General features: G+C 48.1%; 1 protein-coding gene across 1 annotated transcript; it reads left to right on the top strand.

Annotated features, from left to right (window-relative positions):
* The first annotated feature begins 5,562 nt into the window (after positions 1-5,562).
* On the top strand, positions 5,563-10,815 carry LOC123122609 (NADPH--cytochrome P450 reductase 3). Its single transcript, XM_044542837.1, has 18 exons — positions 5,563-6,013; positions 6,107-6,166; positions 6,255-6,331; positions 6,566-6,623; positions 6,728-6,811; positions 6,926-6,962; positions 7,207-7,276; positions 7,452-7,646; positions 7,722-7,814; positions 7,923-8,151; positions 8,235-8,318; positions 8,396-8,547; positions 8,631-8,727; positions 9,415-9,564; positions 9,666-9,743; positions 10,023-10,145; positions 10,257-10,370; positions 10,456-10,815. Exons 1-18 carry the CDS (start codon positions 5,684-5,686, stop codon positions 10,534-10,536), a joined length of 2,112 nt encoding a protein of 703 aa, XP_044398772.1. The 5' UTR covers positions 5,563-5,683; the 3' UTR covers positions 10,537-10,815.
* The last annotated feature ends 6,139 nt before the right edge of the window (positions 10,816-16,954 follow it).

Raw genomic sequence — 16,954 nt, 5'->3', positions numbered from 1 at the left:
CTTTGAAAACTTCATAACCAGTTCAAATTAACTCAGAAAATGCAAATAAGATATCAAAATGTTCATAAAAACATCACCTATATGTGCATGCCATTTGCATTCATACAAAAGTGTTGGAAGTCCCCATCTCAGCTCAAGCTCATATAATTTCGGCATGAACAATAAAATCCTAAAACATTGATTTTTTTTTAAAGATCTGAAATTTTTTTGGTGGTAAACACTGGCAAAGGTTTTGATTACTTGCAAAGTTTCATCTGGAAATGACATTCGTGAAAGTCATGGCAAAAACACAAAATTAGCACTCGATTTGTGTTTTTTGCCATGAATCCACTAGTGTTTTTCCATGATGAAACTTTGCAAGCAGTAAAAACATTTGTCAATGTTTTTTAGAAAAACAATTCAGGTTTTTTAAATATTTTTGGAGTTTACTATTCACCTCAGCTCATATAGACTCGAGTTGAGATACTCCGCATTAACAACACTTTGTCATGAATGCAAATGGCATGCACATATAGTTGGTCTTTTTCTGAACATTTCGATACCTTATTTGCATTTTTCCGAGTTAATATGAATTGGTTATGAAGTTTTCAAAGTAACGGTTAAACGGTCACGGGACAAAAGTATAAGAGGAGCAAATGAGCTTGGTCAGAAACTAGGATTTTCTAAATTTAGGGACAAATCAAATCAAATGGGTGTGACCCAACTAGCGGCTCAAATGTTCGAGGCGTTCCCTCGCCATGGGGGGGGGGGGGGGGGGGCTTCAACACGGTCGTGGGCTGGACTGTTAGCATCATCGTGGGGCTGGTGTGGATACGCTAAAAAAAGGAGGCTGGTGTGGATTGACAGATGATGGAGGCATGGAGCAACGATGCATCGATGCTTGAGTGAGAGTATATATATTGTCTAAAAAAAAGTGAGAGTATATACATGGCTTAAAAATGACTCTACGTAAAGTGCTGGGATGGGGGAGATTAAACCTCATATTTGACGATAAAAAATGCAGTGAAGTTTGTCTGTGGATGGTTGAAAATCTCACGTGGCTTGTCCCACTCTGCACAAGTTCACTAAATAAATTTACCATGTGATCAACGCTTATATACGTCTGTGTCAATGTGTTTCTTTCTATTGCATAGCAACGGGCGGCTACCATGCTAGCTTGTAAAGTGCCCTGCTAAAACCGCCGGAGAAGTGCCTTGCAGTCATCCTCCGCCAAGTTCATTTCTAGAAAGATTTTCCTGAAGTCCAAAATAAATAAATAAGTGTATTCACATGGATGAGAGAGCGTCCATGATCTGAGCGTCTGCGACTATACCATATTTTTTTCCTAAGAAAATAAAATTGTCAAAACTTTCCAGCTTTTTTTTTTAAAATAAACCCTCAAAAATCCAAGAGAAAGTCAAGGGAAGCGGAAAGGAAATAGTATGGGGAAATTAGGTGGGGCCGCTATTTTTTATGTTGCTAGAATGTGCAGTTGCACCTATGCACGATAACTAACCCATGATTGCATGATTAAGAGAACAATGATATCCTAGTCTGTCATCGGGGATCCAACCTCATACATAGAGGTGAAATGTTCTTTCAGTGAGAAGCGAAGTATCCATATCGAAGCGTTTGTGGCGACTTTGTCAATCTTCAAACATGTCAGCCCCGGTCTCTAGAAGAAAGTGATCATAGAGTAGAATTGTTTTGTGTGCGTTCTTTTTTTTTCCCGCAAATACGCAAAGCTTGCGTATCATTTCATTGATAGAAGGAGTTAGAATGAGTACAAAAGATGGTACAACACATGACATGGACGCAAGAGGCGTGAACATGATGCACGAAACAGAGAAACATGAGAAACTCGACCCAAACATAAAAAACACAGCTAAACTCTCCGACCGAAGAAGCAATCCAACCAACAACTAGACGACCGACATCTCCAAAGGCAGCACCGAGGACGCCGCGAGCAAACAAGACAGCGCCTTCACGAAGGCGAACGACACCAAGACGCCGTCGTCGTCCGATCCGCAAAACTGGACCTAGGGTTTCCCCTGATGCTCGAAGAGGGGCACAGATAATCGCCATGGGTGAGTGCATATACATCTTTGTGGGTGTCTGCACGCGCGTCACTTGGTGGGTCCCACTGCCGCGCGCACATACTCGTTTTGTACCACTATAATATGAAGATTGTATATTAAACGTGTTTTTTCTGCCTGTAAGTATAGGCTAAATGTGTCGTAGGTTGTTCGTAGCTACGTTGCTGAGCCTGGGCCGCAAGTCATGCTTCCAGTTCTCGCGCAAGCCACCAAAAAAAAGGATGCCTGAGGTGAAGATCGAACCTGTAACCTCAGGTGTTGTGTGCTAAGTCAGTAGCCAACAGGGAAAGCATACTGATGCGATGATGCGTGGATATTTTTGCTTAAATAGTCCCACCTCGCCAATTTAAACTAATTCTCACCAATTCATATACGTTCTCAAGTTGTCTGGAACATCACCTATATAGCTGGCGGCTAGCTAGGTGCCGGGATACGAGATTAGCATAATATAAACGTTGCCTTGAGAGAATATGGAAGCAGCCAGTGATGTGATATACTGCATCGACCATGAATTCATAAATCAAATCTTGGAAAAAGAACAAGTACGTATTGACTAGCTCTTTTTTCTATAACAAGATTTTCGTCCAACTTAAATCTTCAGTATTTTATCTTTACAGTCTTTCTCGTGGCACCTTTTATTTCAACTTGACCTACAACATATGGCATATGATTTATTTTCTCCCGTTGCAACGCACGGGGCCTTTGTTAAACCAAAAGAAAAAGTTACGTGGAATAAAGAAACACCCACGTGCGTGGCGGGTGTGTAGGGGCGGAACGCGCGCGCACATGTCCTGGTCGACGCGGTCGAAACGGACAAGATGCGTCCATCCCCGCGGACGGTCTGACGGATTCATGCATGCATGCAACGACGCCTCAATAATGCGACCGAGGCGCACGCACGCATGGGGCGCACCGCAGAGCAGAGGGTGGGTAGATCGCTCGCGTCCGTGCGTGCGGCCGGCCGGCCGGAAAGTTATTGTGCTGCAACTCGATGCACCCAAAGCCAAAAAAACACATGCCACGAGTTACTAAAAAATCCTAAGATAATCAAGTAGTACAGGACACATGAGATATACGGAGTAGTACGTAGTACTCTTTCTGTAAACTAATATAAAAACGTTTAGATCACTATTACTTAGTATTCTGAAAATTTCATGACACAGGATCGGAACTGGTGGCGCGCTGCTGTGTCGGATGCTAAGAGGGTGGCCACGACCACCGCCTCGTCGTCGTCGTGTCAAACTCCACACCTACCTCACCTCAAGCACCCGCAAAAAAAAAAAAAACAGGGGGAACTCAACGTGCGTGCGGGCACCACCAGCTCCAGGGCGCATGTTTGATCAGAATCACGCACAGCCGAGCCGCCAACGTGTGGGAATCAGGCCCCGAGCGTCCGTGACAAAAAGAAGAAGAAAGTATATCGTTTTGTTCGGGGAACAAGTATATCGTTGACCTTGTTTGAACACAAAAGGCAGCGCTGAACCAGTCATCATCCGTCAGACTTGCTGCTGCGACTGCGAGCACTAGTTTTTTCACTTTTGACACGGACTGCGAGACGAGTAGTTGGTTGGTGGACATAGAAGTTGGGCGATACCCCCTTCCGCTCGCCCGCGCCGCCACGCGTGGCGGTCATGCGCGCCGCTCCCTCCTTCGCTTCCTCCCTCGCCCTTGCCTCCGCTAGGGCTCTCCTGCTCCCCCCTCCCCCCTACACGGTGGCCGTGGCACGGGACGCGGCTAGCCGGCAGGGGCGTCAGCCTTGACATGGGCCACGACGGCGGGCCAGTTCTGCCGCGGCTGCACAGAGTTTTCCTGGTGGGGCATGCCGGCGACGACGTACCGGGATACATGCAGCGACGGAGAACGCGCGGGTATGTGTGGCACGGGCCGACGGTTGCGACCGTTTATCGGATGGTGATGATTGTCGGCGGTGATGGTGCGACTGGCCTCGGCTTGGCTGCAAGTGCGGGTAGTGGGGGCCTCGGGTGGAGAGACGTCATATACGATGGCGGCGCCGACAGCCGTGTACCGACCGACGACGCAGGGATGGTGGTGATATCTCTTCCCTTGGGTTAGAGCCGACAATGCGTGGGTTGGGTGCCGGACGCGCACCTGCTGCACCCGCGACGACGGTGACTCCGACCCAAGGCTCACTTTTCCGGGCAGACCAGATTTGTGCCTAAGGCGGGTCGGGGCTCTCTCCCTGAGTAGGTGAGGTGTCTCTTCCCACGGGTACGGTGGTCGATGGCGGTGTTGCCTGAGGTCCTCAGGGCGGTGATGGAGCGACATAGGCGCCGTGGTTTGGCGGCGGTGTGATCCGGATTGTCGGCGTCTTCGACGGGCAATACAGATTTGATTCGTGGTGGATGATGTTCGGTAGCGCGAATGTTCGGGGGCTGACTTGGTCCGCGTTGCGCTCTTCTTGACTACTACCTGTTGGTGGCATTGGTTTGAGTTGGGTTCTCCGCGCAATGTAGTGTCATCGGATGTATTAGCGCCAGTAACCACAAACATGGCGACGTTCGAGTTTGCTCGACGACGGTCGTTGGCACTCGCAAGGTTGTACCCCCTCGGTTCACCGTTACAGGCTGGGGACGCAGGCGTAGGTTGCTCCTATTGTGCCGTCGACCCAAACTCGGTGGTTGATGTCGGGCTAGGAGTGGAAGGAGGGGCCTTTCACTCCTTCTACTGTGTTTCGGGTGGTTGTGACGTGGATGATTGGCGGTGTCTATGGGCATGAATGCCGGGAAGGCGACCCCAGATGGCGGTTCACATGTTTGGCTATCCGGAAAGCATCATGATGGCGGCGGCGGCTATGTCTCTTGATCGTCGGTGGCAAGAGGTGTGCCGACTGGTGGCTCGGACTCGCTCTATGTAGCGGGCAGTGGCATCGCCCAGATCCAAATCCGGCGGCATTGGTGGTTTTGGGTGCAACATGGTGGCACGAGCGAGATGTCGAATGGAAGGTCCGCGGTTTGGCGCCGACGCGTGATAAACCCGAGGGTGCCGCTCTACTCTTGAGGGTGTTGCTGTGTTTTTTCTCTTGGTGTGAGGGTTTCGAGTGAAGATGAAGACATTTTTTTGACGGTGTACTTTGGTATGAGGCCCCGAGCGTCCGTGACAAAATAAAAATTCCATTCCACGGTCAGGAAGGCGACGCTGAACCGTTCGTTCATCCGTCAGAGCCAGGCTCCCCCGCTGCGACCGCGGGTAGGTGGGACTGCCTCGCCTCGCCTTCATCATCAAGTCAAGGAAAAAAAAAACAAAGGTACTCCACCGTAGAGGTCGGTAGGTGGAAGTTTCCAGCGCCCGGTCCGAAGCTGCGGCCGTCCGCAGCCGCGCGTGTCACCGTGCCGCACCGCAAACCAGACCGGAGCCAGACCTGACTGGGTCGCCCCGCACCGCACCGCCACCACCACCAACTCCCCGACCCCGTTCCCTTCCTTTTCCGGGCATAAAAACTCCACCCGTTTTGACGCGACAGCAAACACAAATCGCCTACATCCACCACTAGCACTCGTACACGCACCCGCCCCGCCCGCCCGCACGCCTCGATCCCATCGAACCAACGCGTAGCGCGCGCGCGCCGCCTCCCCCCTCCCCCCTCCGCCATGGACTCCGCCGCCGCGGGGATGAGGGACTCGGCGCTCGACCTGCTGGCGGCGCTGCTCACGGGCCGGGCCCCGCCGGCCGCCGCCGACGGGGACCAGAACCGCCGCCTGCTCGCGCTGCTCGCCACCTCCCTCGCCGTGCTCGTCGGCTGCGGCGTCGCGCTCCTCTTCCGCCGCTCCTCCTCCGGCGCCGCGCCGCTCGCCCACAAGTCCGCCGCGGCCAAGCCCCTCGCAGCGAAGAAGGACCAGGAGCCCGACCCCGACGACGGCCGCCAGCGGGTCGCCCTCTTCTTCGGCACGCAGACCGGCACCGCCGAGGGCTTCGCCAAGGTACGCTCGTCCCTGCGCCGCGCGCTCTCTCAGCACTGATGCTCCCTCCCACCTCCCGTGCAACAATCTGACCTCCCCGCTCTGCTACGCCAGGCGCTCGCGGAGGAGGCCAAGGCCAGGTACGACAAGGCCGTCTTCAAGGTGCTCGATCTGGTACGATCTCACAACCTCGCCGCCCACGCTGTTTCTTCTTAAAGCTCCCCCTCCCCTCGTCTCATACGATTGATTTGTCGGCACTCAGGATGACTATGCCGCGGAGGACGAGGAGTACGAGGAGAAGCTCAAGAAGGAGAACATCGCCTTCTTCTTCCTCGCAACGTAAGGACCGCCGCTGCCAGTTTCCATCTGCAACCCTTACCGACTTCGTTACAACACTAGTGGATTGCTTGCTTAATAAATTACTCTACACGTGTTAAGCAAGGAAACCATGAATATTTATTTGTTCCACACAATTGCTAATCAAACCAGCACTTACTAGTAAAGATGGGGGCTACCCCTTTTCTCTAATCTAAAAAGCAAAATTGCTAATGGGTGTCCTTGTCGCTGTTGTAGGTATGGGGACGGTGAGCCAACCGACAATGCCGCCAGATTCTACAAATGGTTCTCCGAGGTCCGTTTGATTACACAAAACCTACTACTTTCTGGTGATGCACCTCTGAACGTGCGTTTTCTCATGGTTGGTACTCATGGCTGCCTTGTTTGGTCGAACTACAGGGAAACGAGAGGGGTGAGTGGTTGAGCAACCTCAAGTTCGGGGTGTTTGCTCTTGGGAATAGGCAGTACGAGCATTTCAACAAGGTCTGCCCCCATGCCCTCTAAATACATCTGATTGCATATATGCACTCTTTACTTGTGACTTGTAAGTTGTAAACTTATCCGTTCTTTTGCTTTCAAATGTTTTCTCAACTCCAGGTCGGAAAGGAGGTCGATCAGCTCCTCGCCGAACAAGGTAACAAAAGCGGAATGAATGACCAATTCAATTTGTCGTAGCTCACCTCACCTACACTTCACTATTCTTTTGAGAAATTATATAACTAAATAGGCCTGTAATGGTTGTGCCATGTATAGTTAGTTTTGAGTTAGATGTTATGAATCCTCTGCAGCATGTCTCCATCATTACATGTTTTTTCCTAGTTTTGTTGTCCCCTTTGTCGTCTGCTAGTGGTTAACTTTTGTCCATGATGTTTCTGCAGGTGGAAAGCGCATAGTTCCTGTTGGCCTTGGAGATGACGATCAATGCATTGAGGATGACTTCAATGCCTGGTATGTACAGCGATGAGCGTAACCTCGATCTGAACTTTCGAAATCAGGACAGTTGGTAGCCTTTCATTTTATCGGCTTGTGCATGGTGGCCCTGTTTCTGCACATATCTTGATCTCAACTTTAGACCTTGAGAGTCTTACAATCGAAAGCTAATGGTTTGTTTCTTGGACTACAGGAAGGAACTACTGTGGCCAGAATTGGACAAACTGCTCCGCGTTGAAGATAATTCTTCAACAGCACAATCTCCTTACACAGCTGCTATTCCGCAATATAGAGTTGTGCTTACCAAACCAGAGGATGCCACACATATCAACAAGTCTTTCAGTCTTAGCAATGGTCATGTCGTCTACGACAGTCAACATCCTTGCAGGTATGCCCTTCTTGCTTTTATGTGACTAGGCCCATTTTTTTTCTATGAGCGAACTCTGACACACTTCTTTTCCAGGGCAAATGTGGCTGTGCGACGGGAGCTTCACACACCAGCTTCTGACCGGTCCTGCATTCATTTGGAATTTGATATTGCAGGAACTAGCCTTACGTAAGCATATTGAAGGATCTAGCTCTGTCAGTTTTTTAGAATAAGAGGTAATAACCAGTTTATGTGATTGGCCTTTAGACAGCTGATTATTCCTCATTTTCATTCCAGATATGAGACTGGAGATCATGTTGGTGTGTACGCAGAAAATTCAATTGAGACTGTAGAGGAGGCAGAAAAGCTATTAGATTATTCACCAGATACTTATTTCTCAATTTATGCTGACCAAGAGGATGGCACTCCACTTTTTGGGGGCTCTTTGCCACCTCCTTTCCCATCTCCCTGTACTGTGAGGGTTGCACTTGCCAGATATGCCGATCTGTTGAATTCACCTAAAAAGGTGAATATTTTGTTTTTGCGTATTTGTTCTCTCGCTGCATCATATGTTTGTATTCATAAATATTTTCTGATGGGTTACTGCAGAGTGTTTTACTTGCTTTGGCTGCTCATGCATCTGATCCCAAAGAGGCCGAGCGGCTCAGACATCTAGCATCTCCTGCTGGAAAGGTTGGTTTGTAATCTAGGATAAATTCGTTACCCTCCAATAATGGTGTCATCTTTCTCACATGAATTTCATTGGTCAGAAGGAGTATTCTCAGTGGATAATCGCTAGTCAAAGAAGTCTCTTGGAAGTTATTTCGGAGTTTCCATCGGCGAAACCTCCGCTTGGTGTCTTCTTTGCAGCTATTGCTCCTCGCCTTCAGCCGAGATACTACTCAATATCTTCCTCACCAAGGTATCTTGTCTTTGAAATAGTTCCCTATGTTACATAAACAAATTGATTAGTCAGTCAAGTTTCATGATATCATATCGTTGCAGAATGGCACCTACAAGAATTCATGTAACATGTTCACTAGTTCATGGGCAAACCCCAACTGGAAGGATCCATAAAGGAGTTTGTTCTACTTGGATGAAGGTATACTCCTGTCTCTTCATGGTCACAGGGCAGAACTTCGTTCCTATAATATAGTTACAAGCATGGAAACCTTTTGACCTTTGGCAAGATAATTGAACTTGTCCCCTATTGCTCACTTTGATGTTTGGACTCAACCCCCATTTGCTCAATCTATCCTGAACATGTTGAGGCAACTTCCATTTTTTGCCCTCGAGAACTCCTTAAATTACACATATTTTCCCAGGTTTAATGATGTTGGACTGAAATTTCTGGTTCAGTCTGCTGGCCTTTCTTTGTATGTTTATTTAGGTGAACGACTAATCATCTTTTGTTGATCATTCTCAACATTTTCATTGTGAGCTTGCCCTGTGTGGCCGTGTAAATTAATTAAATGGCTGATATCATGGAGCTCATTTCGTTCAATGACGCAACCTTGCACTACTCCCTTTGAACTAGAATCACATTGTAGGTCTTTTACTCTACAGTATGATATGAGTTCTCGATACATAATTTTGTATCTCTGGTCTTATATAGGTGGCCACACAAACATTTGTACTTTGAGATGTGAGTGCAGTCATTTCAAAATCATAATGATTCGTACGTACTATGTAGCCAAGTATTTTTTTAAATCATTTGAAATATCTGCCAGTGACCATCTTGCCATCTAGTAAACGTTTTAGTCTTATGATCCTACGCGGCTACACGCAGAATTCAACTCCCTTGGAAGAGAGCCAAGAATGTAGCTGGGCTCCAATTTTTGTGAGGCAGTCAAACTTCAAATTGCCTGCTGATCCCACAGTGCCTATTATAATGGTAGGCCCTGGGACTGGCCTTGCACCTTTCAGGGGCTTCTTACAGGTTTGTTTTGTCTTTCCCTTCTTGTTTCTCTCGCATTGTGCTTCAAGCTTTGTCACTCTTTAGTATGTCATATTCATATCCAATCCATTTGGTACTGGCAGGAAAGATTAGCTTTAAAAGAGACCGGGGTGGAACTGGGCCGTGCCATCCTGTTTTTCGGGTGCAGAAACCGCCAGATGGTATGACTTCTATTATTCAGCTTCATCTACGGTTATTGTAAGAAATTGTCATGATTTGTGAGCCGCACCAGCATTCATGTCATGTATAATTCATATGGCATTTCAAATTCTTACATATATCTGCCTAAATATTATTCTATGCCTCTTAAACTCCCCGTCGCCTGTCAGGAAACTTTTCTGCATTTGCATTTTACATCTAGTGAAGGATCTCATGGGTGATAAAAAACACTTGTCTAACTTATATGTGAAAACTGCCTGATTAACATTTTATTTCTCCAGGACTTCATATATGAGGATGAGCTGAACAACTTTGCCGAATCCGGAGCCCTGTCTGAGTTGGTCGTCGCCTTTTCTCGTGAGGGTCCTACAAAGGAGTACGTCCAACATAAAATGGCAGAGAAGGTAACCTGATTGATAACTCACCGTTTATCCATGTCCTGTCGTTGATTATATAGGTACAAATAATCCTTTGTTTTCCTCGCTTGACCATGCACGTGTAAACAATCTTGGCAGGCTGCAGAGCTGTGGAGCATTGTTTCCCAGGGCGGCTATGTGTACGTCTGCGGCGACGCCAAGGGCATGGCGAGAGACGTGCACCGCGCGCTGCACACCATAGTTCAGGAGCAGGTGACGCAACACACATCCATTTTGGTCTCTGGGAGAGTTCCTTTTGGTTTCCCTGAACTGACCAGTCATTCGCTTTTCATTTCAGGGATCTCTGGACAGCTCCAAGGCGGAGGGCTATGTGAAAAACCTTCAGATGGAAGGGAGATACCTGAGAGACGTCTGGTAACAATTGCAGAAATGAACAAACGATTCAACACCACTTAGGAAATCTAGTGAAATGATGGACCGAACATGAGAAATGCGGCTCTGATTTCGAATATGATTGGCGCCGTTTTTTCAGGTCTCTATGAAGGATATATATAGTAGTGGGATTTTTGTTGTTGTATAGGAAACCTCCAGCTAGGTACTGCTGTAGTATTATTTGTGGAACAGAGGATGACGATTCATCGATTGTTTTGTGATGTCTGGAATTTGAAGCTAAATAAAGGTGCCCATTCGCATGTCAGCTAATTTAACCAGTTATTGTTACTCTTTGAAGCAACGGCAGTATACGTGCCCCCCCCCCCCGGCCCGCCCCCCGCCCGCGTCATAAATGAGGAAAATGGACTAGAGTTGGTGTTGGCACATTAAAAATTTAGCAGCCATCCAAATTTTGTTCTGACTAAAATTCAAGTAGGGTCCATTTTGGACACAATCAGACATACCCTTGCCAGTCTCTTCTCCTTCCTCCTCTGCGTCCAAACAAGCAAGATCACCTATAGCTGGTGTATGTCCTCTTTCGTGCACAAGTCAATGAATTCATATGGTTGAAAAAGTAATGTCTCAAAAGAAATATGGTTGACAAACTAAGTTGAAACTAAAGTCGTATAAAAGGCAAATAAATAAATAAATTAAATAGCGAAGTATTTTGAAAGCCACATGTAAATGCGGAAATTGCTTTTGGAGCCTGAGCTCCATGGGGCCCTCCAAATGCAAAATTCAAAATTCGTGAAAATTCACAACTTTTTATATTTGAAAAAATTCTGAAAAAAATACAGACATGCGTAATGCTAGTGTGTAAATTTTCAGGACGAAATACACTGAAATGAGGGCTGTGAAAAAAAAACCGAGGCCTTTGAATTTATCTTTTTTGTACCGGTCATATTTTGACGTATTTCATCCTGAAAATTTACACACATATACCGCACATCCTTGTTTACTTGCACATTTTTTTTTCTAAACTGAAGATTTGAAATTTCATTTTTTTTTCAAAAATTTGGCGTCCATGGAGGCCGAAATCGAAAACGGCATACTCCCTATAAATGTATGTTTGACCCACACAGTATCGGAGCTTAGTGAGAGCCAACTTGGGCAGCTGCCCCCTAGCCCACCAGCACATATTTTTTTAGTGATAGTCCCTTAGTAATTGGGCCATATAAGCAGTGAGTGAAATTGATCAAAATCTTGTTCTGGCCGCCGTTGCCACACCCCAACCCATTGCCCCTCCAACATTTTGGCCCAACCTCCGCCACTGGACCCACACTTGCACGCCTTGATTCGCCGGTAAGCTCGGAATAGCTCTTCGAAATGTGGAGAGTGCCTGCGATTCTCAACCGCTTTCGTGAGAATTTTAACATTATGAAGGCGATGCTGGAATTTTAAGTTGTGAAAGCAAGTACTCACTTGATTTTCCCTTCCTCCATGCTAGAGGAACCGATCTATCAGGGAGCTAGCACCTTGAAATGAAGGAATTAATTAATACGTATTTTCTCTTCACGATCGATCTCAATCTTTAGGAAGCTTTTACCTCAAATGCATGTGTATGTTTAAATTCAGTAATTCCTATAATTTTCAAGTTTTCATGTGGTCTCCTTTGTGTGTGAAAGAGTTCATATGCTTCATGTGAACAGTAAAACCCAAAAAAGGTAGAGAAAAATCAACTAAATCTAGAAATTGTAGGCAACAAAAAAGTTAGGGTGTTGTAACTCCAAGCTAATTTTCATGAAGGAAGAACATGTGCGGTGATCTGGGGAAATAAGGGCCCTTCAAAAGCCTTTTAGAGCACCTTTTTTTTGCTTCACCACACATGATCTTTTCATCGCGAAGAAAATACTTATATTAGAACAGATGAAACAAACGTGGACAATGTAAAAATAAATTGAGAATTTTTAACCTTTGTTACTGTTATTTTGATTTTATAGTTCATGGAGGGGCATATGAGCCCGAACTCGAACTTGAATTTTAGCAAAAAAAAAGGCAATGCATGTAAAGATATAGTCATATAGCCCTCACATTTGCGCGTATCACTACTGGTTTTGCTAACATCAACTTAGTTAGCTTCTCCATTAATTAACACGTTAGTGGGTATGTGCATGAATGCCAAACATAGGCGAGCGATGGTTTCAATCGACACGTAAGATAATGAACTTTCTTCATGCGTATAAGAATCCGCTAAAGAGAATTCCAACGGAAGGCGCCATGCACGCTCATCGATCAGAGCCACGCATCATGTTTGGTTGAGCCCTGAATTCACAAATGTTGTCAACGAAACAAATTAGTCAGGCCAAAAGTTCTAATCAAGAAACAAACTTTTTGACGAGAGGAAGTTAAGGGAGAGTTCCCATCCCAATTTTTTTTGCGAGATAGTTCCCATCCCAATTACTCTACTTTTAGTCAAGTTACTCCTCAGTATGACTAGTCTTAATTAGTTTGTTTGGGTCCCAACAATACAATGGATTTTTGTGAACATATACAGATGGGTAGGTTTTTCCTTTTCCTAGATGCTCTAGATGGATGCATGGATACAATGGGGCAGATTATTTGGGCCCTTTGCTCGGAACAGATGAGTTGAGTGTGCCATTTAGATTTTGCGTGTTATGCTAAGCCAGGCTAGCTGGGTGAATTAGGTATGGCTTCCAATTTGCAAACTGTACACTGTGTGATGTGGCTGGCCTGCATGCATGCATGTTGGTCGACGTCGATGCGTCCCCATTTTTAGTCTGGAGCGTGCATACATTTTCTCTTCGCCCGGTCGTCAGCCGTCACTCACTCGGGGTGCTCTGCTGGCCTTGTGCCCACCACTAGCTAGCCGGCCCACCTTATTTACAAGTCTGTTATAGCTAATGATTGCTCACATCATATGATATGCCGTGGATGTTTTGGGTTGAGTGCTGCATGCACACACTGGCATCACCGTGCTACAAAAACCGTCCATCGATCCTTGGTTGGTTGCTGCTTCGATCTTCCTCTTCTTCCCCAGACAAACACGCACACTCGCTCGACCCCCATGGAGAACAGTGCGCAGCAGCACGGCGGCGTGGTCGGCAGCCTCGACCCCCGCCCAGGCCCAGCCAAGTCGTCTCCGCGCTGGTCATTGCTCGCCGCCGGCCACCAGAACGAGCATAAGCGCGAAGGCGAACTCGCCAAGCAGAAGCGGCGCCGAGTCCTAGTCGCCCCCTCCTCACCCCCGGCCATCCAAACGTCAGCCAGAATTCCCGCAAACCAGAAGCAAGCTTAGGGAAGGTTTCTGCGGCGCCCCAGACTCATGGAAACACTCCTTTGTTGACTGCACAGTCTCTCGATGCACTTGTGCGTTAGTGGACGGCGATCTGGCTCAAACCCTTGTGGCAACCTCTGAACCAAATGCAAAAAAATTTGGTTGTTTACACTCACGGAATCATTATCACATGTGATGTTTGTGAAGCTCATGGTCACACTTTGGGCTATCTGGCATGCAAGGCATAAGGCGATCCATGAAGGAATTTTTCAAACACCTCAGGCCACCCACTCTTTCATCACCAGGTACATCTTCGAGCTTGAGATGCTTAATGAAACACTCCCAGCGCCGGGCCCTCCTGGTCATGCACCGATCACGGGTCAGCGACCCAAGGCACCACCGCCTGGCTATGCAAAAATTCATGTTGATGCTGGTATCCGAGTTGGAAGGGGAGGAGCAGCAGCCGCAGTATGCAGGGATAGGGAAGTCTCTTTCGTGGGGAGCTCGAGTCTTGTCATTAGCGGGGTGTGTGATCCAGCAATAATTGAAGCAATTGCATGTAGGGAGGTGCTGGCTCTCGCGGAAGACCTTCACATCCAACAATTTATCATCTCGTCTGACTTAAACAAGTTGTTGGAGACATCATCAACCATGACTGAGGCGACTATGGGGCTATCATTAGCGATATCACTGTTGGAGCGTCTTTATTTCAATGTAATTTTATTTTTGAAGGTTGTGTTGTTAATTATGAAGCACATAGTCCAACCAAGTTTGCACTATCTTCCGGGACGCCACGTTTGGTTTGGCCAGTCTCATGACCAAAATTGTATCCCACACCATGTGGATTTTGATGAATAAAACTTGGTTTCCCCCCTAAAAAAACATTCTTGAGCACTGACGGCCGACGCATGCACGCATGTACTCCCTCCATCCCATTATCTTGCAAAAACGTCTTACTTTATGCGACAGAGTCGGTACATTCGTCAGGCGCTTGCTCTCTCGCTTCTTAAGGCATCTATAAAGGAGACTCTCAAAGCTTCGGTATACGTACTTTGCAAGAGTCCGGATATATTTTGTCATCCAATGCTATCTCCCAGGGGGTCCGAAAACATGTCCGGACATCCAAACTCTCCCAAACTAGAAGTAACTTGGGGAGTCTGAGAGTGTCCGAAAATCCGCCTAGCCAACCAAAAGCCATCATCAGACATCTGAACATTCTCTCTCCTCAACCGTGACATGCACATACATAAAAGGAGAGTATATAGCAAAACTAGCACATTACAGGCTAGTGCTACAAAAAACTACCACTTTTTTTAATTTTAAAAAAAACTACCACAAAATTGTTTGGCTGTTCCGAAAAACCCAAATGACTGAAGCATTAGGTGTTAACTAGGTTTATGACAGGGTGGGGCCCACTCGTAAATGCTGACCGTTAAGATCAATAGCGTTGACCGTTAAGGCCCACATGTCATCCTCCCAGCCCATTAAAAACAAAGAAACGAGTTAAAACACCCAGCCGGGTCAACTCATGCAGTCCTCTGCGCCCGACCTCTCCCCTCTCTCTCCCGAGTGTTCTTCTTCGATTGAATATCACCGGACCGGGGCGCCGCCGCCGGAAGCCACCATGGCCGATGGCCGGGGCGCACAAGCCACGTCGTTCCATCTTCTGCAGCCAGCGCCGCCGCCCGGACCATCTCCGGTGCTCCCTCCGCCCCTCTCCCTGCAAGCTGCCGCCGGCCATGCCCACAAGAGCTCAGGCCGCCACGCCTAGGAGCTCGGGCAGCCGTGCGCCAGCCATGCCTAGGAGCTCAGGCCGCCGCGGCGCTTCGTCCACGGTCCAGGAGCTTGGGGCGCCGCGCCCGGCAGCTAGAGAAGCCGCTGCCGTTCCCAGGAGCTCATGCCACCTTGCCCAGGGACAACAGGATTCGCGACGTTGAGGAGGAGCAGCTGCTACGCCGCCGTCACGTCCTCGATCTCCGCCGCCAGAGCAAGGCCGGCCAACGCGCACGGGTCCCTTCCTCAGCTCCGGGGACGAGCTTGCCAGCGGGGACTAGATTGCTTTTTCTTAAAAAAATATAGGGACCCTATTGCTTTTTTTAAAATACAGGGGCCTGATTGCCTTTTATAAATAAGTGGGGTCCATCTGTCATAACCTGTCAATGGTCAACCTAACGGTCAAAGCTAACGGTCAACTTGATGAGTGGACCCGAACTATCATAATCCGAATCAATTTTAAACAACATGCTCATTTGGGTTTTGTGGAACAACCAAACAATTTTGTTGTAGTTTTTTTAAAAATTAAAAAAAGTGGTAGTTTTTTGTAGCACTAGCCTGTAATGTGGTAGTTTTTTGCTATATACTCCATAAAAGGACATTTTTTTTGAAGGTTCACCAGGGGGAGGATCCCCCACCTAAATATATTGATAAGAGTGGGCTAAAATCCCAAATAGTTACAAAGCAGCAGCTTTACAGAGGGGGGGGGGGGGGGGGCGCCACACACATCACACAAGTAATGGAGAGAGCGCATGCACCCAACCGTCCGCATGCGTACGACGAGCTTCGGGCAGCCGATCACGCCAGAGGACCGCGTCTTCTCGACAGCAACAGAACAGGCGGGCAAGGGACGGCGACAGCCGCTGAAAAACGACCGCGTTCCGGTGTTTCCAAAGCTGCCAGCAACACAGCATGGCGAACTCCACCTCCGACTCGACGACCGCCGCAGCTGCCACAGTAAGAGCGGTGAGCTTGCAGACCGAAACCCCGTCAACGGCGACTTGGGAACCCCTCCAGAATGCCACCACGAATGGGCAGGAGAAGAGCATGTGGTCAGCGGTTTCCAGGGTAGCAGAGCAGAGGGGGCAGCCGGCGTCGTCCGCGGCGACAATGCACTTCCAGAGCAGGACGTCCCTCGTGTGAATGCGTCGTTGCACCAACAGCCAACAAAAAAACTTCACCCGCGACGGAGCACGCGCCTCCCAGATCATGGGGGCGAAGCCGGCGGTCACCCCACCAAACCGCAGGAGCCTGTAAGCAGAGCTGGAAGACAGGGCGCCTTTGGGGGCAGCGGCGTGAAGGAGCCGCCTCTCGTCTCGTGCCGGTAATGCTGCCAGGAGCGCAGCGACCGCCGCGAGCTCGCGCTCGCCCGCCCTCGTCCGCCGAGGCACCAGGC

This window comes from Triticum aestivum, chromosome 5D (assembly GCF_018294505.1).
Source record: "Triticum aestivum cultivar Chinese Spring chromosome 5D, IWGSC CS RefSeq v2.1, whole genome shotgun sequence".
Classification (NCBI taxonomy): Eukaryota; Viridiplantae; Streptophyta; class Magnoliopsida; order Poales; family Poaceae; genus Triticum; species Triticum aestivum.
Note: the sequence above shows the minus strand (reverse complement) of the source record. Positions and strands in the feature narration are given on the sequence as shown.